The sequence below is a fragment of the Pezoporus occidentalis genome, unplaced genomic scaffold (assembly GCF_034315485.1).
Source record: "Pezoporus occidentalis ecotype Australia unplaced genomic scaffold, CSIRO_AGI_Poc_V1 ctg142, whole genome shotgun sequence".
Classification (NCBI taxonomy): domain Eukaryota; kingdom Metazoa; phylum Chordata; class Aves; order Psittaciformes; family Psittacidae; genus Pezoporus; species Pezoporus occidentalis.
Window position 1 is genome coordinate 492,837 of NW_026913230.1, and position 26,372 is coordinate 519,208.

General features: G+C 55.6%; 1 protein-coding gene and 1 long non-coding RNA gene across 2 annotated transcripts; both read left to right on the plus strand.

Annotated features, from left to right (window-relative positions):
• The first annotated feature begins 192 nt into the window (after positions 1 to 192).
• On the plus strand, positions 193 to 3,592 carry LOC134159195 (uncharacterized). The gene is made up of 2 exons (XR_009963072.1): positions 193 to 1,690; positions 1,721 to 3,592. It is a non-coding gene; the product is annotated as an uncharacterized LOC134159195 (long non-coding RNA).
• Positions 3,593 to 4,725: 1,133 nt separating this feature from the next.
• On the plus strand, positions 4,726 to 25,677 carry NDST1 (N-deacetylase and N-sulfotransferase 1). Its single transcript, XM_062609894.1, has 15 exons — positions 4,726 to 4,782; positions 16,313 to 17,218; positions 17,612 to 18,094; positions 18,303 to 18,390; positions 18,560 to 18,714; positions 19,813 to 19,998; positions 20,352 to 20,480; positions 20,607 to 20,789; positions 21,147 to 21,243; positions 21,391 to 21,514; positions 21,986 to 22,160; positions 22,363 to 22,533; positions 23,402 to 23,511; positions 23,863 to 23,965; positions 24,069 to 25,677. The coding sequence occupies exons 2-15, from the start codon at positions 16,709 to 16,711 to the stop codon at positions 24,186 to 24,188; spliced, it is 2,634 nt and encodes an 877-aa protein (XP_062465878.1). The 5' UTR covers positions 4,726 to 4,782; positions 16,313 to 16,708; the 3' UTR covers positions 24,189 to 25,677.
• Positions 25,678 to 26,372: the final 695 nt, after the last annotated feature.

Consider the following 26,372-nt stretch of genomic DNA (forward strand, 5'->3'; position numbering starts at 1 on the left):
TTCCGATGTCCCTTCCCAAGATGGCGACATCCTCCGTCCTCCGCGTCCCTCCCAAAGATGGCGGCGGTGCGTGTGGTGCTAACAGAGCCCTGCCGGGAGTGCTTCGGAAACGCAGGCCTGAACCGGTTTAAAAACAACGATGAAAACCACTCTAATGCCAGCACGCTGCCGCAGTCCGCACTGACCGGACTCAGCTGCGACACAAGCCTTCCCCCTCTGCTGTCAGGGTTCCAGGCAGCCGCTTGTCCCTGCCCTGAGCTCAGGCAGGAGCCCTGACAGCGAGGAGGTGTTTGGGATTTTCCCCGTAAGGGGATGTATGCGGTGGGTTTAAGACACAGAAGTGGAGTATTTTCTGTTAAGGAACTAATGGGAGAGATTCCAACCCGTCATTCCCTGTGGGCTCTCCAGCTGCGAGCAATGGTGCCGGGACTGCCCTCCCAGAGCAGTCATTGGGAGATCTGTTCCACCTCTCCAGCAAACAATATACATTTGTAAAGTTTTACATTAAGGTTGTCCAGTAAGAGAATGTTTTCTGTTTCCAAATGATTTTAAAAGCATTCAGGAGAGTCAAGGTGGGAAACATCAAAGACCTTTGGAAAAAGGTAGATTGAACCAGACCTTACAGAGCGGAGACTTTACATCCACTTCCTGGTCCTGGAACTGCCCTGCTTCAGACGCCTCACCCCTGCGCTCAGTGGGCTCGGTGCCACGTGGGTCTGGGTTGTGAGTGACAGGCGGGGAGCACGCCTGTGGGTGCCTGCACGGGTGGGGAAAGCCGACAGGTTCCGATCTGCACCCAGGAGCTGCAATCAGAGCTGATCCAGCCGCAGGGGAGCAGATGCACGAGGGAGGCTCCTTATAATGGCCCCGTAGCAAAGCTGCACTGTCCAAAAGCCGGCAAACATCTGCAGCACCTCTGCCTGACTGACAGCATTTGCTGCTGCCCTGTGGGAAACTTCTGACCCCCTTCTCGCACCATCAATCAGCTCCACAGCTCTGGGGTGCTGAGTGTTTATAGGGGGGATCCCTGTGTGAACAAGGCTGACGTCTTTTGGGGTACCTTTTCCTTTCTCTGGCCAGGCATCGCAGGTGTCTGCAGGTTGCAAACCTCCCAGCTGCCACCCGGGAGAAGAGCTCCCTGCTCCCCACGTGTTGCGCTTCTTCCCCAGGAAAGCTCTCTGTGCCCACTGTAACACCTGGCTTGACCCCATGGGCCACCTTCACCTGCTCCTCTCTTCATTAGCAGACAGGGATCTTCCTGTTTAAATATTGAAGGAGAGGCTTTTAAAATATACATTGGCAGGAGCGCTGTAATTCCAGCCGGAGGCTCCAGTGACACAGCCTGTGGCCTGATTTGAAGGGAGGGGGAAGGAAGGAGTTAGCAGCAGGCGAGTGCTGCAGAGGTCACCCTGCATCAGGCCATGTATATGGCTGTGGGTGACCCATCTGATAAGGAGTTTGGGGACGGTGAAGGCTGTGTGAGCAGCCTGGGCTCCTTCTCTCCCCAAGGAGCCACGTGTGCAGGGCAGGCTGTAAGGATCCTCTGCCTTGCACCAGCCTCAGATGTTCCCCAGGGACAGATGCGAGCCAGAAGCAAGGAAACAGGCAAGCGTCCACTTATGGGGTAACAGGCTGAAATAACCAGATGAGCTTCTAAATAGAAACAACCCAACATTCAAAATCCAGTGCTGTCCACAGCCCCAGAGCAGCTGGGAGGCAGGCTGCTCCCAGTCCCTCCAGGCTCTGTGTGGGATGGGGCTTTCTCCAGTATCCAGGACAAATTCTTTCCTTTTACTTTGCCTTCCACCAGTCCTTGTGTGTCTGCCTGCAGAATGTGCCTAGAGCTCCAGTGCCAGCTCCAGCCAGGCTGTCCTAGCTGCTGCAGACAGCACTGAAGACCTTCTCTGGCTGGGATGCGTTAGAAGGGAGGCACCCAGCAGGGGCTGCAAGGATTGCATCCTCAGTCCTGGATGGGAAGGATGCTCAGGCCACGGTGGGGTCAGTGCCAGAGATTATGTGTATTTGCTTTGAGAAATCCCCCAGATTTAGTTCCTTAATGGGTAATTAACATTCCAGCTGCTCCTTGGTAATAGCCTCTCCAGCCCATGGGAAACCCACAGACACAGTGACGCTGCAGGCGGATTTCATAACTCAGCCAGTGACTAAACAGAAAGGGAGCTGGAGAAGCAAGGCAAATGGGAATGATGCTCCCAACCTCTTCTCCTGCCTGGGCTTTGGCCCTGCTGTGAACTGGTCCTGGTGAGGGGTCAGTGGGAGGCAACTGGCCTGACCTGACCTGCAAAGGTCCCTGCTCCAGGCTTCCCACAACAGGAATTTTGGCTCTCTTTCCATGCCTGGGTCTTGTTCCCACAAACCACCAGACCAGAGGCCTTACTGGTGGCCTTGAAACAGAGATTGGAGCTGGAAGAGGTCAAAACTCTCCCCAACAGGCTGAACCATTGCTGTCTACTTAATACGAAGCAGGGTCTGTGGTCCTGGCTCTCAAACAGCTCTGGGCCCCTTGAAATGGCGTCTTTCCTCTAGTAGCCCTGGCAAAAAGAAATTGGGGCCCCAAATGCAGCCATTCACAGGTAAAAAAAAAAAAAAGGAAAGCTTTTCCACTTGCTTTTAAGGCCATTTTTAGTTCTGAAAGGCAGTTTGTGCATGCACACATGTAAAATGATGTGTCAGAAACAGGCATAAGGAGATTAAAAATCTCCGACAATGAAGTTAAAGCATTTAAGGAATTGGCAGAGACTTCAAGAGCTGGTTTCTGGTCCTAATGAAGCCAGTGGAAGTGCTGCCATGGACTTCAAGGGGACCATAATTTGGCTGTAACTCAGTAGGGAGCTGAAAGTGTTGATTAATAAATTGGAGACAATGCGGAGGAAAGCTGCTAAACTTCTTTCTGACAGATGTGCTGAAGAAGAGCCTGGAAGCTGAGGCATGCAGGAAGGGAACTGGTTTCCTTTGTGTTTGCAAACAGAAGATAGGCAAGGAGAAAAGCCCTGCTACCTGATACTCATGTAAAGTGCAGAGCTGGTATTAATAAATAGCAATGCCTTCCTGAGCAGCCTTCTGTTCATTCTTGGAAAAAAAAACTATGTATTAGCAAAAGCCAAGCCAAGAATTCATCAAATTCCTTTTTTCTCAGAAGTAACTCTTCAGTGGAAAAGTTTACAGCTGGAGATTGTGGATTCTGCAGATTGTCCTTGGAGTCTGGTGCGTGCCTTTGAATTACTCATTGCTGGCTTTTTGCTCGATGATTCGTGCATGAAACTCCTGTGCTAGAGTTCTGATAGAGGTTAGCATGGCCTCAGAAAGCCCTTCCTACCACAGATACATTTTCAGGCTGAGTCTGCAAATCATTCAAGGCTGAAGAAAAAAGAAATCCCTTTAATACCCTTTACAGCAGTTTGCAGCCGAAAAGCTTCCTGTTTGTCCCTTTTTGTTTTCTGAGTTTTCCAGTAGCTTTGGCATAAGCAAAGATATTCTGAGATCTTCAGAGAAAAGGCTTGTGCGGGAAGTGAAATGTTTAAGTCTTTGACTTCAATGAATGCTTCAGAGCACGTTAGAAAATGTGCAGCCATAATTGTCTGCGACTCTTTGTGTCTCCTTCCCTACGACTTCCTTTCTTCTTTGCTTTTTGTTTGTTTATCTGCCTGTTTCATTTGATTGAAATTGCTTCCTCGACTCCCGTTAAGTCGGAAGCTGTCCCAGAGCGCGCCACCAAAACCAAACCCGGCAGATATTCTGCTATATCTCATCCCCATGGGTTGGACATGAAGCTTGTCCCCATGGGCTGGACATGAAACCTGATGGGGTCTTCTTCATGTACTGCATCCCTCCTCATGCAGGTGATGAGGCAGACCTGGCTAGCTCTTGCTAGGTTATAGGCTCCCTTCCCCTGGACCAGAGCATGTCTCTACATGCCGGCAGAGCCCCTCGCAGCCTCCATGGGGAGAGCAGGGGCAGGAGAGCTGAGCCACATTAAGCTCGTTTTCCCCCTTTCTTAGGTATGAAGGGAATTCTACGTGTGTTCAGGCAGGTTGCAGGGCTGCCAGCCACGACTCAGATGCGCACCTTGAGCTTGTCTTGAGGTGGAAGGGGTGAAAAGATGTGAAATCACACCCGGGTTCTGTGCATGGGGAGGAGGATGGGGACAACCTCAGGCTTCAAAACCTGACACGAAGAGCGCACTGAGAGAAGGATGAAAGGATTCTGTAGGAGGCATCAGCCTCACACCCGCCTTGCACCAAACACACTGCCTGGTCTTTACCCTTCAGGACACCTCATGGTGCTTGCCCCAGCGAAGAGCCGTGAGAGCAGGGACCTGTTGTGAGCATCGCGGGGCATCATTGTACACGCCCCACGCCCGGGGCATCAAAGGAGCCCTCCCGTCGGGGGATTATCGCACAGCCCATGGTCACGCCGTGTGCCCGGCACCACCGGGGCTGGACACGGCTCTCACCGCGGTTGAGCAGCCGGGAGCGGCGCTGGGCAGCCCCGGGGGTCCGCCCCCGCTGTGTGCGGGACCGCATCCCGCACTCTCCGCCCTGCGCTCGGCCGGGCACGGAGCCCAGCGCGGAGCTGCCGGGCCTGGGCCTGCCGGGGGCCGGCCGGGCCGGGCCGGGCCGGGCCGGGCGGGGGGCGGTGCCTGGCCGGGGCGGCGGGCGGGACGCGCTCAGCGGGGCCGGGCCCGGCGGTGCCGAGCGGAGCGGAGCGGGCGGTGGCGGCCTGGCGGAGCGGTGCGGAGGGGAGCGGGCCCGGCCGGGCAGGCAGGTACGGGCCGACCGCGGCGGGAGCGCAGACAAAGGGCGGCCGGGCGGTAGCGCGGGCCGGGACCCGCCGGGCCTTGCAACGCTGCCGGGCTGGGGCTGGGGCGGGGAGCGGGGCCGGCGGGGGGGCCGGGCCCCACCGCTCTTCTCACCCCCGAGCCCGGCCGTCCCGTCCCGTCCCGTCCCCTCCGGTGCCCGGCGGGAGGAGCCGGCCGGGGCCGCGCAGCGGGCGGGGAGCCGCCGAGGCCACGCCGCAGCACGGGCACCCGGGGCGTGGGGTGCGAGGCCTAAAGCGGCCCCGCTCCCGGAGCGAACGCGGCGGGAGCGGGGAATCATAAAGGACTGGAGGAGGTCGGGTGTGATGGAGCGCGGCGTGGCTGGACTGTTGAGCGCCGTATCTTCCTTCTAGGAAAGGTCCATGCATTTCCCCAGCCACCCGTGAACTCGGGGCCTCTCAGACATCGCTGTGTTTATTATTGCCCCCAAATCTGTTGGGTTTTACTGGCGATGGGGCAGCCGGTGATGCTCGGTGGTGTGGAAGCTGCATCAGCGTGGCCAGCTTTGGGCATCACTGATAATGGGCTTTGCTTCCCATGGAGGCTGGTGCTCGCTCCCAGCACCGCGGTCACATCCCAGCACAGGGGCTCTCCCTTCCCGCTGCCGCAGCACACCGTGGGGCTGGTGTTCTTCCCGCTGCCGATGCTCGCAGGGCTGGGAAGCAGTGCCTTGCAATGCTCCTTTGTCACCAACAGCCTCGAAGCAGCAGCTCTTCCTGCAGCAAAGCAGCATCTTTGTTGCTCCAGTCTCGGGAGTGTTTTGTACTGGTGCTGTGCTGGTGCAGACTGGGAGGTGAGCAGCCCCGTGCCTGCTGCTCGCGGCTGCACACGGGGACCGTAGCCAAGGAAGTCGTCCTTTTCCAAATAAAACAACGAGGACGGATTCAGTAGGAAATAAGTTCCTTGCTTCTCAGTGAACTTGCTGTGGGTGGGGAAGGAGGAAATTAAACAATAGAGAAAACGTGCGGGGCTTTATAGAGCAGGAAAAAACCCTCAAATCCTGCTGGTGGGGTGGCCAAGCATCTTCCCTTCACCCGTGTCAGCGCTCCTTTTTGGTAAGGACGGCAAAGGTGATGGCCAAGCTCATGTTTCCCAGCACTGCGCCTTGTCTGGAGCATCTGTGCATGGGTATGGAGAAGCCAGGACCTCCCGTGTTGCCATCCTGCTGGTCCCCAAGCCACTCAGGAGGGTCACCTCTCCCAGCCCTGGTGCATGCCATGGTGCTGCAACCCCCGAATCCCTCCTTCCCACCCTGGAGCTGCCGGCACAGGGCACAGATGCTGACAGGAAAGCTCACACACGCAAACCCTTTCCCGCTTCCTGCGCCTTTGGGAAGCTGGCAGATCTGGTGTGCTTGTGTTTGGGTGGGGATGGAAAACCCATCCCATCCAAACAGGCTGTTTATTGCGGGTTGCTTTGGGTTTTTTCCCCCCTTTTGTTTCTGTACTGCGCTGTCAGTACTCTAGAACAGGACACACTGAATGGGCTGTTGGTGGTTATTTAAACAGAAGAAAAGGTGATGCCTTTTCTATGTCAAAACTAGGCTGGAATGGAGAGGGAATGATTAATACTTTTTTCAGTAGCATGTCATGGTGAAGTATGGCACAGCCGAGTGTGTCCCTGCTTCAGAGTATCACTGGTGATGTCTGCCCCTCTTCACTTGCAGGCTTTTGTACCCAGGTTTGGTTTTGGGGGCATCTCTGAGTGTCTGTACTGGAGGTGGAGGGCCGTGGTCCCATCAAGTGTCCCATCTCAGGTAGTGGAGATGGAGCTGCTCTCTTGGCTGTTTGTGCTGTGTGGCAGCATCATGGAGAGCTTTGCTTAAAATGGTCTTTTGTGGAATTCTGACTTCTAGATGTACCTTCTTGAGTTGGGTTTTAGTTTTGGTTGTAGAGGTCGAGCCCGCTAGAATGAGGTTAGGACAGAGAGAGAAGCAAGATATTAAGCTCTTATATCTTGCGGTTGCTTCGTGGCCACAGAGGACTGGGATTCATCATCTCACTGATGTTTCCTGCCCTGCTCTAGAAGGTGCTTTAGGACTTCAGGATTGGAGACATTCAAGGCCAGGCTGGATGTGGTTCTGGTCAGCCTGGTCTAGTTGAAGATGTCCTGCTCATTTTAAGGGGTTGGACCAGGCGACCTTCAAAGGTCCCTTCCAGCCCAAACCATTCTGCAAGTCTATGACTGCCCTTGACTTCCTTGTGTGTTTTTGGCCGAGGTGCTGGCATTGCTTTGTGCATTTTGCAGTGTGCCATCATCACGAGTGTGCTGATGCCTTTGTAGCCTGAGACAGGGGAAGGAGGACTTGGATGGAGGGAAAGCATGATGCTGCTTTCTTGGAGACCACCTCATAAAAACTCAGGACCCCATCCCCAGCTGTCCATGGGAGATGGTGGCTCCTGCACCCCTGTTCTGTGCCCATCACTGGGTGCAGTGGAGCAGGCAGCCCTCAAACCAGGACCCCTGGAAGGGCTGGGTGAGTCACACAGCACGGACGTGGGGAGAGGGCGGTCTGTAGCTTATGATTCATGTTGTTTTCCTGCAAAAGCCACCGACTGGAATGGCAGAGCCTGCAAAGACGAATCAATATTGAGCTGTAAATCCCACACGTGACTGCCGGTGGTTGGCAAGGAGGCTGGGGTTGGGAGCGCCTTGGTGCTGTGTCCTTCCCAAAAGCAGCAGGACCTTGCTGCAGCCCTTGCCCTTGGTGCTACCTTCCTGGAAGGATTTGGGAAGGTCAAGAGATCCTCACTGTAGCTATCCTAGGAGGAGCTGCACTGGTATTAATGCCTGGAGTTCAGCCCTGCTGCTGGTTTGGTTCAAAGCCATAGAGATGGAGGTTGTCTTGGAGAGACCAAGACTCTCTCTCAGGGGCTCTCTCCCCTGTTGTCCCACTTCTGCCAGGGAACCCAAAGTATCTTGGAAATCTCATCACTGATGCAAAGCAAGGAAGAAGTGTTTTCTTTCTGTCTCTGGGCATGTTGAGGGTTGGATGTACAGCGAGGGGTGTCCTTCTCTTCTCCTTCCGCTGCATGTGGAGATGTGGATCTTGTCCAATGGCTCTGCATATGGTCTGGAAGGATGGCAGCCCCTCGGTGTCCCTGCTGCTCCCGGGTAGCATGCTGCTGTCTTGGCTCTGCTTCCTGCGCCTTGGCCTCGGCAAAACCCAAATGCTTTTCAGCTACTTGTCAGCATCTCACTGAGTATCCCCCTTCCTGACCACTGTTTGCTTCTTCACAGCCTTATACAGCCCTGCAGGGCTTGGAGCCTGGGGCGATGTTACCAGCGTGAAGAAAAGGGATGTGTTAGAAAGTGTCAACAGCACAGTCCTGAAATATGGCTGCAAAATGCTGTCAGTGCCTGAAGTATAAACATAGAGCTCAGGCCATTTTGTGTGTGCTCCAGCAGCCTGGATTCATCCCTTGGCTGCGCTGGCCTCATGGATTTATGATGGAGAGTGGGATCAAGGCTGGGAGAGAAGGAGGCTATGCGTGGTACCTGGGATGGGGATGCTGTGCCTGATGGCTGAGTGGGGGTATGGGAGCCCGCTTGAGTGAGTGGGAGTATCCCCAGGTAGAGAGGCCAGGAATGGTGTGGTCCTCTGGCCCGGCTGGCTGGTGAGGTGTGAAGCAGCACATGTTATGGTGGTTTATTAGCTCTCACTGGCTGAAAGCACAACCTGGTGCATGAGGCCTTGGGGTGGAGGTGTAGATGGGGCATCTAGCTTGGTTCCTCAAGCATTTGCTTTGCTTGGAACCTCTGCAGAGGAGGAGGAGAGGACGGGGCTGATGCTGTAGCCTGGGAGCAGGTAAACTAAAGCAACAGGCTTCCCATGCACATGCTACTTGATCCATCCAGCCTCATACAGGGATCTGGAAAGAGGGGAGGCCAGAGGCAGCTTGGGTGCCAGCAGTCCTGATGCTGCACTTGCAGGGTCACACGTGGGCTTTGCCATCAGTGAGCACTGCAGCGTCTGGTACTTTTTAAGGGTGGTGAAGTCTGCATGCAGAGGTAATGTCTTTTATTAGCCTAATACCTTTAGGAGAACACAGATGTGCTCTTGGGCCTAGGAATGCCTGCACACCCAAAATGTGTCATTCATTCCAACTCTGTCCATTGGTCTGATAAAGGATCTGACCTCCACTTGGCCCGGCCATGACCTCAGAGTGTGCCGGTCCTGGAGCATCCCGCCTCTGCATCCGCCTGCGCTTCCCAGCCCTTCCCCAAAGGTCCTGCCAGCCCAGGAGCCGTCCCTGCAGCACATCAGGCAGTTACCAGGCTTCATTCAATACCTGCTCCAAGCACCTGGCCCCATGGGTGCGTTAGGCTCCTGGCAGACTGCAGGGAATCAGAGCTTGGCTGTGGCTCAGCAAAGCATAAGGCAGGATGGATGCAGTCTGGATCCTCAGGAGACCCTGGGAGGAGGGGGCAGCTTGTGCAATGCTCCATCGTTGCAGGGTTAGGATGCAGGCATTGGGGGTGGTTGCTCTCCATGAGCTGATTCATGATGTGGTTTTAGGGTTGCTGCTTTGCAAAAGCACCATTTTGGGGCTAGTTTAAGTGCTTGGCAGGGCAGCCTGCACTCCCCAGAGCAGCTGGCAGTTCTTCTGTGGCAGGATGGATCTGCTCTCCTTCCCACTTCGAATTCCCTGTAATGGGAAGCTGTCAAGAAAACGAAGCAGCTGGTTTGTCCCATGGGGCACACGGTGCTGCCATGGCTGAGGGGGAGAATCACTGCTTCCCTGTGATCCAGCATCACCCTCGCACTCGCAGCAGGATCAGCATCTCTCCAGGGGAAATCTGGCCAAGCGAAGTGTCACAGGCAGCAAAAGGTGGTGTTGAGAGGGTTTCATTGGGAAGGAGTCCTTGTGTGACCTGCAGTGAGAGCACAGGCTGCCATCCAGCACAGTATAAAAACTGATACGAGATTATTTTCCCCTTGTCCCTTTTCCTTTTAAAATACTTGGGATGCGGGCCCTGCTTGTCCAGAAAGGCTCTCGGGCACTTGGAGAGCCTCAGGAACCCACATGGCACATTTCAAAGCAGGAAAATCCGATTCATTGAGTGGATTTCCCCCTCCTTTCGAACCCACTTAAAATTCATGGGGAGTTTTGTCAGTAAGAACCTGTTTCAATTAAGGGACAAAAGAAACTCTCCTCGTTAAGCGCCTCTTTCAATTAAGGACTGGGAGAATTCCCCCAGCTCCTTCCTCTGGAGGGAGGCTGTTCCCAAAGATTCAAGGGCAAAAAATACCCACGAGGAGTCGTCACCTCCCAAAAGCTCCTGCTGTTTTAGGGGGAGGCAGCAGCATGGCCCAAAACACAACCTGGTTACAGGGCGTTGGGGTGTTTGGTAGGGATGCTGTTGGGGAGCATCAGTGCCCAGCCAGCAGCCCTGGGACATAGGAAAGCTAATGACTGCTGCTAATTGCTGGCCTAATTAATAGAGGAGGCTGATTCATGCTGGTGTTTGGAGATGGGGGGAGTGTGGAGGGGTGCTCTTCAAAATCAGGGTGCTGAGGATAACGGGGGTGGCAGCCACCAGTGCCCAAGGATCAGAAATGGGGTGATGTCTCTGGGGGGGTTCCTTGGTGGCTGCAGCACCTCAGGGCTGGGAAATGGGGATTAGCAGGGGTAGGACCTGGGGAGTGTGTTTAGGACATGGGGTTTGCTAGAATTAGTCTTAAAAGCCCTGTCAGTCAGGCTTGCCATGGGGAGAAGTTTTAATCATGCGTTTTCAGGAGCCTCACCCAGTTCTTTGGGATTTGGAGTGGGTTTTATCATTGTTCTAGGGTTATTTCTCCCTAAAAAATCAGCAAATATTGGCAGCGATTTACCACACACCGAACGTTGCTTTTCCATCCCTCTGCAGGGAAAGAGCCGTTTTCAGGATTGTTTTTTTTGAAGAAAACACGAGAAAAACATTACTTTTATCTCTTCAGTAAAACCAAAGTGCTCACAGGGCTTTCTGGATGAAAAACAGCTCTTCCAGAGCAAGGGGCTTTGGCCAAAAATAACTTTTTCAATGTGAAGATCTTTGACCGCTTGCATTGGGCTCATTGTTTCTTTCTTAGAGGAGCCAGGCAGGTTGTGGGCAGCCAGAGGCAGAGGTTTATATCCAGAGGGAGCGAGGTGTCAAGGGGGTATTTGGTTCAGCAGCAGCAATCCAGGAGGATGCTCCAACCAGGCTTTGTAAATCAGGTCTTAAAGTGCTGAGAAAAAGGGAGGATTTTCCTGCTGAAGTCCTCCTGGGGTGCAAACCCTCCAGACCTTGAATAAATCAGGATAAACTTTCCCGATGTTCCCTTGTGTTTGCTCTCATCCAGCCCAGCTGGGAGGGTTGGGAATGGGAGCAGTTGCCTGTCCCAAGGGCAACTGCTGGGGCTGCCTTTGTCCTTGTTTGATTTTACACCTTTTGGGCACTGGGCAAACACGGGTGTCCTTAGGAGAGTGGCGCCGGGGCTATCCCCGGCCAGCAGCAGGGTGTTTTTCTCCCTGGCATGTTGTAACTACTGTTTGCAAAGCACTTAAGCAGCCCGTGTAATCTACAGCTAAGACGCTCCTTATCTGCCATTATAAACCTGTGGTGCACGGGCAGCCTCGGGGAGAGCGGGTGGCCAGGACAAGCTTGTTTCTGCTTGTTTCTGCCCTTCTGCTTGTACTCCCCTCTCCAGGTGCTCTGCACCCCTCTCCCTGCCTGGACCCCCTGGGTTTGCAGCCTGGCGGGAGGGATCTGAGTGCCCATACCGCTCATCCCTCCATCCATGTCTTGTTGGGGCCATCCTAAAGGCTCTCCCGGGCTCTCAGTAAATGGGGATCACCAGGACAATCCCCTGGTTGGAGCTTTTATGCTGGATTCCTCTCCCTGGGCTGCTGCACCAGGAAGCTGGGACCTGCTACCTCCTGTGCTTTGGTACCAGCGTGCATCCTCGCATCACTGCGTACTGAAGCAAAGGAGTTCATCTCCTGATGGTGCCTTCTCTTGGCCAGTGAATCCAGCCCTGGCTGGGGTGGAAGGCAGCAGTCCTTTGCAGCCTGTGACGGCTCTTCTCCCATGCCAGCACTCCCAGGTCTTTGCTGTTTCCAGCCGAGGTTGGGATCACTGCTGTTCAGAGCTGATAAAGGCAGCAGTGCAGAGGTAGGTGCTTAAAGGCAGCTTTTTCATGCCAGTTACTTCTTCATATTCAAAGCAAGCTCCCCTGTCTTCAGCTCATAGTTGTCTCCTGAATAATATGATGGCATTAATCTCCTCTCTAAAGACATGCTTAGCTCAGTGGTTTTAGATCTGTAGCCCTCTAAATATTACCAGTGGAATGAAGGGGATTCCCTCTAGAGGGAACTTAAACCTATTAATAACAATAATTTGGCTGCCTTTTGTGCATCTTTTAAAGGTAGTTGTGATTCCTGGGGCTGCAGGGCACCAGTCAGTGGTTGCTGAGGATGCTGGTGAGGATGTGAAGGTGTGTGAGGCACAGCAGGCATGGTGGGCAGAGTGCTGTCACCTTGCTGGGATCCTGGGTCCCAGCCTGGCTGAATTTAGACCTTCCAGTAGCCTTTTACCATCAAATCCCAGCCTGGTTTGGGTTGAAGAGACCTTAAAGCTCATCCAGTTCCAACCCCTGCAACAGGCAGGGACCCCTTCCACTAGAGCAGCTTGCTCCAAGCCCCTCTGTCCAGCCTTGACCTTGAACACTGCCAGGGATGGGGCAGCCACAGCTTCTCTGGGCACCCTGTGCCAGCCCCTCAGCACCCTCACAGGGAAGAACTTTGTCCTAATGTCTAATCTTTGTGGCCTCCTTTGCACTCACTCAAGCAGGTCCATGTTCCCCTTGTGTTGAGGGCCCCAGAGCTGACCAAGTGGGAGATAAGCAGATGTGTTGGTGAGGCCAAGCTGGCTGTATCCAACTGTGGTGGTCAGATACGGGAAGGGAGGCATTGGAGCGAGCAGAAGAGATTGCAGATCGCTGAGCTGGCAATGCAATTTAGCATCCTGAGTCTAAATCCTCCTCCATCCAGGCTTAACCCCCAGGGCTGGCTTACGTGGGGAAGTGGAGCTGGAGTGGGGGTGATGAGGTGATTACCCAGCAGTGCTGGTGTGATGGGGCTCTCCCTCGGGGATGAGGAGCAGGGTTATGGTGTGTAGGATGTGGCCTGATCTCTGTGGGTTGAGTGTTGGAGGGTCTGTGAGCTACTGGAACCAGGGATTGGACATGGAAGGTCTTGGGGTCTCTTCTCCGTGCATGTGGATGCTTGCTGCCTCCCTTACAGCCCTTTCCAAAGTGGTGCAAGGGAGATGCGCGCCCAGTTCCTTGCTGCATCACACCATAGGTTTGAGCTCATCTCCTATCCCTGGGATGGGTTGGGACAGTTGATTTATCTGACAACTGGGACTTGTGAACTGCCTGATGTTCACATCTTGCACCTGCAGCCGGACCTATTGCACCCTGATAAATCAAACCCTGCTGTGGCTGTCTGCTGGGACTGCCGATCCTTCCCTCTCCTCCGGATCTGCTTGCACTTCCTTGCTTATATTTAATCCTCCCATTGCATCCCTGCAAAGTCTCACCGGAGCTTAAAGGAAGAGTGCTGCAAGCTGCTGACAGACGTGGTTTCGTCCCCTCCAGTGCCCCTCTGGCTTTCTGGGGTACAGTGGTTCCCCAAGGAGTGTTTCTGGCCAATGGCTCTGGACAGGGGGAAGCTGCAGCCCCCAAACCGTGCTGGGGAGTGGATTTAGTGAAGCTCTTCAACCATTTCCCCTTCCTCCTACAGCTGCCTTAGACTGAAGTGCTGATAGTAAAGGGCTTCCCTGGACACTGGTCCAGCCCTGCAGGGTGCTCCAGGCTCCGGCTGCACTGGGGAAGCTGATCGGATGCTGATTGTGTTTGTCAGGGCAGCCGGATTAAGAGCACTGTGGCTAAGCCTCCTCTCCAAACCTCTTCTTCAGTGGAGCCTGGGCCAGGGCTGTGCTCAGAAACCCACCAGAAGAGAGCATTTTCTGGGCCTCTTTTCTCCTGTGGTCGTTGGTGTGAGGCTGAGCACCCCCTGTGTGATGGGAGCCTGCTGGTGCTGTGTGATGTTTCTGGGGGCCTGAGGTCTGTGTGTGGGACTCTGGCTGACATTTCCAGCTAGTGCCTTTTAAATAAGCACTGTGGTTTTAAAAGGCACCTGAGCAGCCTCTAAAAATCAGGTTAAAAGGAAGTTTGACTCCTGCTGTCACCCTGCCAGCTCCTGTGAGCTTTCTTGTTTTACCATCGTGTTTCCCTTTTTGTTTCAGAAAGGCTGTTGCTCTTGAGAGCTGGTTTTGTGCTCTTGGAACTAAACCTGCTAATGCAAACCCTCCCTGACTTGCTGTTGGCTCTCCCACCACTGCCAGGGATGAGCAGGGGTTTGCTTGGCAGCGTGGAACCAGCACCCATTCATAGAACCCCAGCCTGGTTTGGGTTGAAGGGACCTTAAAGCTCATCCAGCTCCAACCCCTGCCACAGGCAGGGACACCTTCCACTAGAGCAGCTTGCTCCAAGCCCCTGTGTCCAACCTGGCCTTGAACACTGCCAGGGATGGGGCAGCCACAGCTTCTCTGGGCACCCTGTGCCAGCGCCTCAGCACCCTCACAGGGAAGAACTTCTGCCTAAGAGCTCATTTAAATCTCCCTAAGAGGATCGCTGACATAGGATTCACATGGGGAAAGCCCTGAGCTGGAGCATCCCCACCCCAGAGCATCCTCCCCATGAAGGGTTTTCTCTGCAGTGAACTGGCAGAGCAGGATTCCTGCTGCTTCCTGCCTCAGCACCGGCTTTGTGGGGCAGGATGCTGCCTGCCCTGGTTCCGGCTCACACGTGGCTGGCTGCTCCAGGGGTCCAATGCAGGTGTTGCTGTTGTGCTTTGACGTGGCAGACTCCCTCCCCAGGGAGAGCCAGTCAGTGTCTGCCTGGAGATGCTGCCTCAAAAGCCTGCTCATTAAGTACCATAATTAAAAGCTTTTAGAAGAGAATGGACTAACGAAGCCCCCTTGGAAATGCCAGGTGATGTAGATGTGGGGCCCCATTCCCATCTGCTGTGACTCGTGGAGGGTGGTGCAAGGATGGACACATGGTCATGCCCATCAGCCGCCATCTCCACCACTTGGCATCAAAGCTGCTGGTTGTCACTTGCCCACCCATCACCATGGGATGTGTCTGCCAGCACCCACTGCTCCTGATAGATGAAAGAAACAGAGGGGGGAGTGGGATGGCATGGGCAGTGTGCTTGAGAATGTGGTCCCAGCTCTCCACATCCCTAGGGATGGTACCTGGGCAGGGAAGCCTCCCTAAAAGCAAGTCCCATTGCGCTGCTTCTTTTGAACCTGGAGAAGTACCCTGGTCCAAAGCCCCGGTGGGGTGTTCTCCTTGGGATGCTGAAGGTCCCGCCCCACTGGAGGGAAGGAAGCTGTGAGCTGGGGCAGGGCACACCTCAGGGGCTGAGGAGCGAAGGCTCTCATGGTCCTGCCTGGAGATCATCCATGTGCACAAAGATAAATTACAAGTCAATAAATCCTGATGTCCCGTTGTGCCTGGCATAGCCGGCAGTGAGGGATGGTGGTGGGTGCTGGTGATGGAGGCTGGCAGTGTGCATGGGGCCTGGGTGAAGCAGCACCCTGCCGGCAGCGGGAAGCAGGTCCTGGAGCAGGGTTTATGCAGGAAGGGCAGGGATGACAGGATTACCCTGCCGAGCCCCAGCCTGTAATCCACAGTACCGCTCAGCACGCCACGTTTAATCCCGTTGTGTACCTGGCTGGTGTCTGTGGGGTGGGTGCTCAGCCACGGTGCAGTGGGGCACAGAGAGCTCTCCCTGGGGAGGAACAGGGGCTCCTGCCCTTGTCCCCAGCACTGGTGATGCGTTTGGGGACGAGCCACTGTACCAACACTTCTTCCTTAAGCACAGTGGCTGCCATCAGTGTGTGTGCCCTGGGTGACTTCACCCTCAGCAAGTAGTGCCCAATCCTTTTTTGTTTGCTTGTTTGTTTTCTTTTTTGAAATGGGCTTTTCACAGGGAAAAGGAAATATTCCCAATGTCCCTTTGGCTCCACGTGGCTGCTCCCATGTGCCCATCTCAGTGACCTTGGCTGGTGGCTCCTGGCTCGGCCTCATGCTGGCTGTCTGCCTGTGTCCCTCCCTGCCCTTGTGTAGGGAGATGGGGCTCAGACCCCTCTCACCCCTGTTCTCCTCACCACACTGTGCCAACAGGAGGAGTGAGGCTGCTTTTCCACCTGCTTCGTGTGATGGGGGCTCCTCTCCGTAGCACCCTGGTGATGCTGCTGTGCTCCAGGCTCACACCACAGCCAGGATCCCATGCACATGTGTGCTGCTGTGCTCATGCCACCGCCAGGAGCTCACAGCACCCTCTCAGCAAGCCCTGGCGCACAGCAAGAGATCTGCCAGTAAAAGCATTGCCATTGGTACCAGCACCATCCATCCCTGCTCATCCCACCTCTCTCTTGCAGAGTGCTGCGTGGAGCCAGGGCACCGGAACGCCGCAGGGAGCCACCATGTCCCCATGCCTGCCGCAACCTGCGCCGAGGCCGCCCGCCGCCCCTTAGTGCCACTGCGGCCATGGTGCTGCTGCTGCAACCACTGCCACCACCACGGGGATTTCGGCTCGGCAAGGGGACTCTGGGTGCATCTGCCATGGTGACATGAATCGGGCAGCGAGGGACGCCAAAGCTGGAGGGAAGAGAGCCTGCCCGAGCGGTCCGCTAGTGGTTTAATTTATTAGGAGTACCCAGTTTGACTTTACCTGTTCTTTAGTGCATTGCTCGTTGCTTCTTCCCCTCCCCGGCACTCACAAGGGGAGGGGGTGAGCAGGGAGAGGGACCCCACCTCACCCCGCGGATGCAAGGATGACTGTGCTGGCCAGGGCCCGGCGCGGTGTCTGGCAGCTCTCCCCGCAGGTGGTGTTGCTCCTGCTCTTTGCCTTCTGCCTGCTCAGTGTTTTCGTCTCTGCTTATTATTTATATGGGTGGAAAAGGGGCTTGGAGCCCTCTGGGGATGTGGTGGGGCCGGACTGTGATGAGCCCAAGGTGGCCCCTTCCCGCTTGCTGCCACTGAAGACCCTCAAGGTGGCTGATTCCTCCCGCACGGACCCCTTGGTGCTGGTCTTTGTGGAGAGCCTCTACTCACAGCTTGGTCAGGAGATCGTGGCCATTCTGGAGTCGAGTCGCTTCAAATACAGGACAGAGATCGCCCCGGGGAAGGGGGACATGCCCACGCTGACCGACAAGGACCGGGGACGCTTTGCGCTCATCATCTATGAGAACATCCTCAAGTACGTCAACCTGGACGCCTGGAACCGGGAGCTGCTGGACAAGTACTGTGTAGAGTATGGCGTGGGCATCATCGGCTTCTTCAAGGTAAGGGGGTGCACGGGGTGAGCTGAGACCCCGCGGCCAAGATAGGCATAAACCAGGGGGCCTGTGGGGTCCCTGTAAAGACTTTGCCCTCCCCTTGCTGTCTGCAAGCAGCTTGAGATGGTGTGGAGCCAGCTCACAGCCTGGCATGGGCACAGGCTTCTAGTAGAGGGCACTATCATAGCCCTCTCCCTGTGGAAGGGCTGTGCAGCCCCTGCGTGTTTTGGGGGTAAAAACACACCTCTGGGATCATTCCATCGCTTTTTAGCATCCCATTTCCCAGCTGCCTCCCCCCTTGCCATGGTCGGTGCCCCCAGTGAGCCCTTGCCTGCACAGCCAGTCTGGGCACTCGTCCCCAGTATCCCACCTCCTCTAGCTCCTGTCTCCCCCATGCAGGCCAACGAGAACAGCCTGCTGAGTGCCCAGCTGAAGGGCTTCCCCCTCTTCCTCCACTCCAACCTGGCGCTGAAGGACTGCAGCATCAACCCCAAGTCTCCCCTGCTGTACATCACGCGCCCCAGTGAGGTTGAGAAGGGTGTGCTCCCCGGGGAGGACTGGACCGTCTTCCAGTCCAACCACTCCACCTACGAGCCTGTCCTCCTGGCCAAGACCAAGTCAGCCGAGTCCATCCCACACATGAGCGTGGATGCAGCGCTGCATACCACCGTGATGCAGGACCTGGGCCTCCACGATGGGATCCAGAGGGTGCTTTTTGGCAACAACCTCAACTTCTGGCTGCACAAGCTGGTTTTTGTGGACTCTGTCTCCTTCCTGACGGGCAAGAGGCTCTCCCTGCCCCTCGACCGCTACATCCTGGTGGACATCGATGATATCTTTGTGGGCAAGGAGGGCACGCGCATGAAGGTGGAAGATGTCAAGGTGTGGATGTGATGTCCTGGCTGGGTGGGCAGGGGAGGGATGGGTGCTTGTGCCTGCTCCAGAATATTCCAGGGATGAGCTTTCCTGCTCCCAGAGCATCCCTTCTCCTTCTGTGAAGCTTTCTGGGACATGGTTCCTCACCCTGGCATAGCAGTCATCCCAGTGGCCACATCCTGAGGACATTTTGCTTTCTCTCCCCCTCTCCCAGGCACTGTTCGACACACAGAATGAGCTGCGCACCCACATCCCGAACTTCACCTTCAACCTGGGATACTCAGGGAAATTCTTCCACACGGGTAAGGAGGGTGAGGGCGTTGCTTTGCGAGTTGAGGCACAAACCGGTGCTCAGGCTGATGTTGGGGCTGCAGGGGTGTCCTTGGGCATCCCACCCTGCTGCACCCCATCAGCTGGTCACCAAGAGGGGCTCTGTGTGCCTGCTGGTGATGGTGGGTGTCATGCCCACAGGTACCGATGCTGAGGATGAAGGTGATGACCTGCTGCTGTCCTACGTGAGGGAGTTCTGGTGGTTCCCCCACATGTGGAGCCACATGCAGCCTCACCTCTTCCACAACCAGTCGGTGCTCGCCGAGCAGATGACCTTAAACAAGAAATTCGCTGTCGTGAGTAAGATGCTGTTGGTGGGGTTGCTTATGGTGGGGGGAGGATGGAGAAGTGGGGTGAAGAGGTGACCTGGGGGACAGTCTCTGCTTAGGGACCTGGTGATGTTAAGTCTTGTCCCCCGCGTTACAGCTGGGTGGGTAAATCCATTTAGACACTAGTACCTGGAGCAAAAGGATTTATCTGCAGCAGCCAACTTGCTGCTGTGGCAGTGAGCTGCTCTCGTGTCTGTTCAGAGGGAGGTATCCCTTGTGCGTTGCAGCCATGCCTCCCTGGCCAACTCCATGGGGGATGCAGAGCTCCAATCCAGTGGGATGCGGGTTGGGTGCTCAGCCCAGTGCTGTTCAATGCTGGGCAATGATGTGGGATCCTGGAGCAGTGGCTGTGTGCCAGGAAGCTCAGGCTGATGGAAACTCCCTCTGCAGGCCGAGCTGTTGGAGTTACGTTTGGTTCATAAAGACAGGCTTTGACCTTCAGCTTGGTAAGGGGTTGTCCGTCCTTTTGGACTATCCCCTTTGTGGTCCTAATAAAGTCAGAACTGAGACCAGATCATGCTGTGATCGAATGGTTTGCTCACAGCTGTCTTGAACCCAAACAAGTAGAGCCAGATTCATGGCCTAAGTGAGGGATCTTCAGGCTAACTTGAAATCATTGCCTGATAATTAAAGGTGCTTAATATGAGGGAGACCAGACCACCCTTACTTGGGATGGGCAGTTTTCCAGCTCAATTTCTAGGCTGCTTTATAAACAATAGAAGCAGACTGGTATAAACCAATTTACAGTCCTATGTAGATATATCTCCTCATGCTCTGCAGAAGAGCTTTGTTGCTGTTGTGGTGTTGTGGACAGCAGAAATGGCAGGGATGAGGATGGTCCACATGAAGCAGACAAGCAAGTGACCACCCAGCATGCCTGCTTCTGGGCTGCCTTTCAAGGAGACAGCCCTGGTTAGGAGAGGATGGGTGGACACAGCCTTGTCCTGGTTGCTCCCCAGAGGCACAAATAGTTGGGAATGGGCAGTCCCTTGGGGAGAGGTTGGTTTGGGACCTTGTGGTTTTGGGGTCTCCACAGTCACCCACTCCCTGCTGTCTTCTCTACAGGAGCATGGCATCCCCACTGACATGGGATACGCCGTGGCCCCCCACCATTCAGGTGTGTACCCCGTCCACGTGCAGTTGTACGAAGCTTGGAAGCAGGTTTGGTCAATCAAAGTGACAAGCACGGAGGAGTACCCCCACCTGAAACCCGCTCGCTATCGCCGTGGCTTCATCCACAATGGCATCATGGTAGGTGGCCAGGCTCCATCTTCTCTCTTCTTGCCTCCGCCACCAAAACCCAGAACCTCAGTAGGTGGGTTTTGGGCAGCTTTGATTTGAGGAGGCTGTGCCCTCTGCTCATCCTGCATGGGGGAACCTTACATAAGGACAGTTCTTGGCTCCTCCGTCTGTTCACCTTCATCCCTTGTGGGTAGCAGGATTTAAGTTGAGGGTGCTGAGGGACAGTAGAGCTGGTCCTGACCCCTGAGGGGTTAAGGACCCCCTTTTTGTTTAGAAGGAGAAAGGGACCCAGCCCTGGCTGCCCAGAGGAGGCAGTGTGGCCAATTCACCACCTACTCCATCCGTATCTTTCTCCTGCCCAGGTACTCCCCCGGCAAACCTGCGGCCTCTTCACACACACCATCTTCTACAACGAATACCCTGGTGGTTCCAGTGAACTGGACAAGATCATCAACGGGGGTGAACTGTTCCTGACCGTGCTCCTCAACCCCGTGAGTACTGAACAGGGACAGACTGTAGGCGATGTCCCCAATGTCCTCATCCAGGGTGGGAGCCAGTGCATGGGACGGCTGCTGGTTGAGGTCCCACTAACCCCTGCTCCATCCTCTCTGCTTCAGATCAGCATCTTCATGACCCATCTGTCCAATTACGGCAACGACCGTCTGGGCTTGTACACCTTCAAGCACCTGGTCCGCTTCCTCAACTCCTGGACCAACCTGAAGCTGCAGACGTTGCCACCGGTGCAGCTGGCACAGAAGTACTTCCAGATCTTCTCTGAGGAGAAGGACCCACTGTGGCAGGTACCCCCCATGCCTGGAATGGGGAGAGCAGCCACGTTTATTGTGCTGGGAGAGGGAAATAGGGTATATCTGGCCCTGGTTGGGGCAGGAGGTTGGAGTCAATGACCTCCTCAGGTCCCTTCCAGCGTGGGTTTCTCTCTGATCCTCTGGGTGGCAGCGCTTTGAAATGTCTCTGTGGCTCTGGGGGTGGTGCCAGGAAGGAGTTTGCTCCATAGATGTGGAGATAAGCATGGTCTTTTCCCTGCCTGCTGAGCAGTGTGGCCTCCCTGTGTGTCTGTTGGGGCTGGAGGGGGCTGAGCAGTGGTGTGTGGTCCCATCCAGGCTGCCCTGTCTCTAATCTTCCCTCCTGTATTTCAGGATCCCTGTGAAGACAAACGGCACAAAGACATTTGGTCCAAAGAAAAGACCTGTGACCGGTTCCCAAAGCTCCTCATCATTGGGCCTCAAAAAACAGGTACTTCCCTTCACCTTGGTGCCATGGGCATGCCAGGGGGATTGCCAGGTTCTTCACACCCCCAAAGAGCCTCTCAGCCCTTCTGCCGTGCAGCAGAACTCAGAGGGAGGTTTGTCCCAAGTCAGCTCTTGCTTTGTCTGTCCAAAGGAACAACTGCCCTTTATCTCTTCTTGGGGATGCACCCAGACCTGAGCAGCAACTACCCCAGCTCAGAGACCTTCGAGGAGATACAGTTCTTCAACGGACACAACTATCACAAGGGCATCGATTGGTAGGTCTCCACACTGTGGGAGCTGAGCTGGGAGCACCAGTTCCTTTGGGAACAGGAGCAGTGGTGCTGTGGGGTTTCCCATCAGCCTTGTAACTGCTTGGCTTTTGGCAGCTCTGGGTGCTGCAGGGTGGGATGAATCCCACATGGGCTCTGCCCTGTGCCTTCAGGCCATCACATGGTTCGTCCCCGAGGTGTTGTCTGTAAGGCAAAGGCTGCTTGTCACGACTCAGAATTGCCCTTGGCAGAAGCCAGGCTTCTGTGTGTATGTTATCTCCTGGTTTTGGGGTCTGCATGGAGAATCTTGTGAGGCCTGGCCCTCTGGAATGCCTGGAGGGGATTGTGGAGCCCCAGGCAATGTGTCAGACCTGGGGGGACTCTGCTTGGTACCGAGTGTTTGAGATATCACCTGCGAGGGGGGTTCTGGGGCATCTTGTGGTGCCTGTCCGCCCGCCTCACACTGTGCCTCTCCAGGTACATGGAGTTCTTCCCCATCCCCTCCAACACCACCTCTGACTTCTACTTTGAGAAAAGTGCCAACTACTTTGACTCAGAAGTGGCTCCCCGGCGAGCTGCCGCCCTGCTCTCCAAGGCCAAAGTCATCACCATCCTCATCAACCCTGCAGATCGAGCCTACTCCTGGTATCAGGTGAGCTGCCCACCACTGCCTCTCCTCCACTGTGGGCAGCCCCATGGGGTGGTGGGCAAGGGGATTCTCTCAGCTTGGTTTGGGAGGGGGGAATTTTCTGGTTGAACACCATAGCACGGTGGCCTGGGACACACAGTGCCTCACGGGCAGCCCAGGATTTGGGTTGCCCCAGGAACAAACCTGCCTTGCTCCTGCCTGACAGCACCAGCGAGCTCACGATGACCCGGTTGCCCTGAAATACACCTTCCACGAGGTGATCACAGCAGGACCTGAGGCTGCTCCGAAGCTCCGGACCCTGCAGAACCGCTGCCTGGTGCCGGGCTGGTACGCCACACACATCGAGCGCTGGCTCAACAGCTACCATGCCAACCAGGTACGGATGGGAGCACCCACTCCTACAGTGGCAGCACACTGGGGAGCACCCCTCACCAAGCAAGGATGTGGGAGAAAGGGAGCTTGGGTCCAAAATCAGCTGTGAGGGTGCTCCCATGGGAGCTGCTTTTCTTATACACTAAAAAACACAGGGAGGGAGGGTAAAAGTACTTGGAGAAGGAGCAGAGGGGAGATACTGCACAAGGAAGCCCTTGTAGTGTGAGGGTGGTGATGGATGATGCCCAAAGATGTCCTTGTGCTGGTCCTCTGCCAAAGCAGGGTTGAAAATGAGCCCCGGGGTGAATGGCTGTGGGTGGCTCTGCAGGGTCACCCCCCATTCACCCGCCACTCTTGGCCACAGACTCCCCTGGGGCTGCCCTGTCTGGTGTCACCACAGCATCAGGGGACAAAAATAGCAGCAGAGCTGCCCGTGGTTGAGCTGTCTGCAGGGGAAACGGGTGCTGGATGCCAGCCCTGCTGTGACCCGCTCACTGCAGTGCTGCTGGCACTGTGCAGGCTCAGTCCCCGAATGATTTTTCCACTGTCACTTAACCTTATAAAGTCTATTAGTTGGCTGCTGCTGGCGTAATTGCTGTAATGCAATCCTGGCTGGCTGCGGGTTGGGCAGCCCTGAGCTGAAGCTCTGATGTCCTGGATGGATCCTGGCCCTGGCTTTTGTTTGCATTTCATTTTCAACAGCCAGTGTAAGTGAACACCAGAGCACATTAGCATCCAAAAGGGGACCCTGCACAGGCTGGTGGCCGGTTTGGCTTTGAGATGGCAAAAGGTGCAGTGGAGGTGGTGTTGTGCCCCAGGGGAGTAGGGCTGGGAGCCAGCAGCACCTCACTGCTGTGCCTTGCTCCTTGCAGATCCTGGTCCTGGACGGCAAGCTGCTCCGAACGGAGCCTGCCAGAGTGATGGAGACGGTCCAGAAATTCCTCGGTGTGACCAACTTCATCGATTATCACAAGACCCTGGCGTGAGTCCTTCCCCGAGCTGCTCCTTGCCCCTGGTGCAGCCTCCAGCCCTGGGGCTCTGAGGGCATCCAGGGCTGAAAGTGCCACAGGAAATAGTAACTAAACCTATGTAGGACCCTGTGCTCCCTCAGTGGGGCAATGCGGCGATGAATGAACCTTGGTGGGCTGCTTACTGTGCAGCTGCACAGGGAACCTGCTGTACCAGGGGGTCAATAATGAGATGTTAGCTCGGATGTGGGTTTAAATGAGGTGGAGAAGTGCTCCTGTGGAGGCTTGGGAAGCAGAGGGGCTTGTTGCAATGCTGTGGAAAGTGTGTGGGGCAAGAGGTGTGAGGCAGAGCTCTCGCTTCACAGGTTTGATCCAAAGAAAGGATTCTGGTGTCAGCTTCTGGATGGAGGGAAAACGAAATGCTTGGGGAAGAGCAAAGGGAGGAAGTACCCCGAGATGGATTCGGATGTGAGTATGCAGAAGGCCTCATGGGATGGTCCCAAGCAGGACCAGGGGGCCATGCTGGCCCCAAGCTGGTCCCCTGACCCTCCTCTGTGTTCTCCCATTGCAGTCACGCGCCTTCCTGCGGGACTATTACAGGGACCATAACATAGAGCTCTCCAAGCTCCTGTACAAGATGGGGCAGACGCTGCCCACCTGGCTACGGGAGGAGCTGCAGAGCACCAGGTAGCTGCTGCCCACCATGACCCAGCGATACCTGAGTGGGGATGGAGCCCTGCACCCGGCGGGACCTTCCTCAGCAATACCCGGCCTTGGAGGGGACCCCAGGAGGAGAAGGCTGCACTGGAGGCTGCCCAAGGCAGCCCGACTGCAGTCGCTGTGCTGCCACCTACCCCATACCCCTTTCTATTTCATTTTATTTTCCCCTTTTAATTCCTGGACCTATCGGTGAGGTCCCTTCCTGCCCTACTCTGACATGGGGAAGTGGCACAAATTCCCCTTTTCTCAGCCCAAAATGGGCTTCAACTCCCTGGGCCTCAGGGCACAAAGAGCAGTCCCTCACCTCCTGGTCCAAGGGTGGAGGAGCCACTCTGGGCATGCTGAGGTGACTTTGCTGAGCTGGAGCAGAAGAATGAGCTGGTGGAGACCCAAAGCGCAGAGGGACCCAAAGCCGCTCCTGCCACCAGCCCCACTGCACAAAACAGGAGAGTTTACTGGATTCCCCAACATCTACATAGAAAAGTGGATTTTTCTATGAAAGGTTCAGGCATGAATTCTTTCATCATCTCTATTTGTTTTCAAGCTCCTCAGCCTCTTGTTCTCCCTCCATGGGCAGCGTGATGGGACTGTGGCGGAGCAGGAGGCTGGTCCGGGTGTGCTGGTCCCAGTGTGTAGGTCCCAGGTTGAAGGTCCCAGTGTGCTCCTGTTCCCCGCAGCCCACCATCAATCTTGTTCACTCGTGGTGTTTCCTGTGGTAAAGCCAAGCGGTGCCCAACGTCCCCTGGCACAGAGGAGAGCTGGATCTTGGGGACAGGGCGGACGTTGGGATAACGGCAGTTGGAAGGATGCTGAGAACTTCAAACCTCTTGAATATTAAAAACAAAAAGTATTTTAATAATGTTTGGGGGGGGGGGGGGGGTCGTTTGGTTCTCATTTTGCAGGGGGTTGTTTTTCTTCAGTGCCAGAATTTGTACCGAAGCCCTGAGGGGTTCGTGTGGTCTTTTTGGTTGTTACACGTGACGTTGGACAAAGGTCAGTGCAGATACAGGGGATGGATTCCCAGCTGGAGATGCGGCTTTATGGTGGTGGTGCCGTACAGAGCTGCATCCCTGTGTCCTGTCCCCTGGGGTTTGCTGCTGGGGATGGCAAATGAGACTGAGCCATCACAGGTTTACTGGGGTAAGCACCCAAATTCCCCCTTGGATGGAGGGATGCAGGGTGGCAGTGGCTGCTGCTGGAGGTGGATGCGGTACCCAGGATGCTGCCCTTGCCTCCGGAGCAGGAGGAACATGATGTTTCACCCTCGGTGAGAGGGGTCCCACAGGCAGGGGAGGGTTTCCACTGTCTTATTCCTGCAGGAGCCCCTGCAGCCATACATGGAGCCATTGGGGGGCTGCATCCCCTCTGTCCTCCGTGGGGTTGTACTGGGAGAAGCTCCCAGGTGCTGGTGGAAGGTCCTGTTGAACCAACTGCTAATAAATGGGGGGGCTCTGGTTTTACTTGCTGATTGTTGCCTGTTTCTCTTCGCTGGCATGATCACATCCTCCCCCTGGGGATCCCATCTGCCTTTGGGGCCCATTTTGGGGGGATATCTGGGGAGGAAGGGGCAGCCCTCCATGCACGAGGTGGCAGCAGCTGTCTAGTCCTGAATCTGGCCATGTTGCACAGCTTCCCATAGCCTCGTGTTCCTGGGATGGGGCCTGCATCCAGCCAGGACAGCATCCCGCATGTGTTAGCATGCTGGTGTGCTACCACCGGCTGTGTTAGCACTGGGGCAGGGATTTGAGGGGTCCAAGGGGACCCTTGCTTGCCTTCTCCCCCCCTGCCCCATACACCAGTCCCTGCCTGCTGGAGCCTGCCCATGCGCTGGCTCCCACAGCCCGGCCCCTGCTCAGTGCTGCAGGAAACGAAGATGGAGCCTAATTAATCCCAGCCGGGTTTGTCTGGACCTGTCGGAGTGACAAATGATGTGCAGCGCCGCGGGAGCCACCGGATGGACGGGAGGGGGCTGCGAGGGGAGAGCTGTGGAGCTGCCTGCCCGCGTGCTCTGCCTGCCTGGACACGGTGCTGCAGCAAAGCCAGGCCACGCACCCTGTGCCCGTTACCCTCAGTTCCCAAACCCAGGATGCCTTCCCCATCATCCCCATCCAGCCACAGTGCTGTGCCCCAGGTGGGACCAGCTGCTGCCCAGCTT

Coding starts and splice junctions, on each gene's coding strand:
- NDST1 (XM_062609894.1), top strand. CDS start 16,709: ATGACTGTGCTGGCCAGGGCCCGGCGCGGTGTCTGGCAGCTCTCCCCG. Junction 19,999..20,351: donor TCATCCACAATGGCATCATG/GTAGGTGGCCAG, acceptor TCTCCTGCCCAG/GTACTCCCCCGGCAAACCTG. Junction 22,161..22,362: donor GAGCCTACTCCTGGTATCAG/GTGAGCTGCCCA, acceptor CCTGCCTGACAG/CACCAGCGAGCTCACGATGA.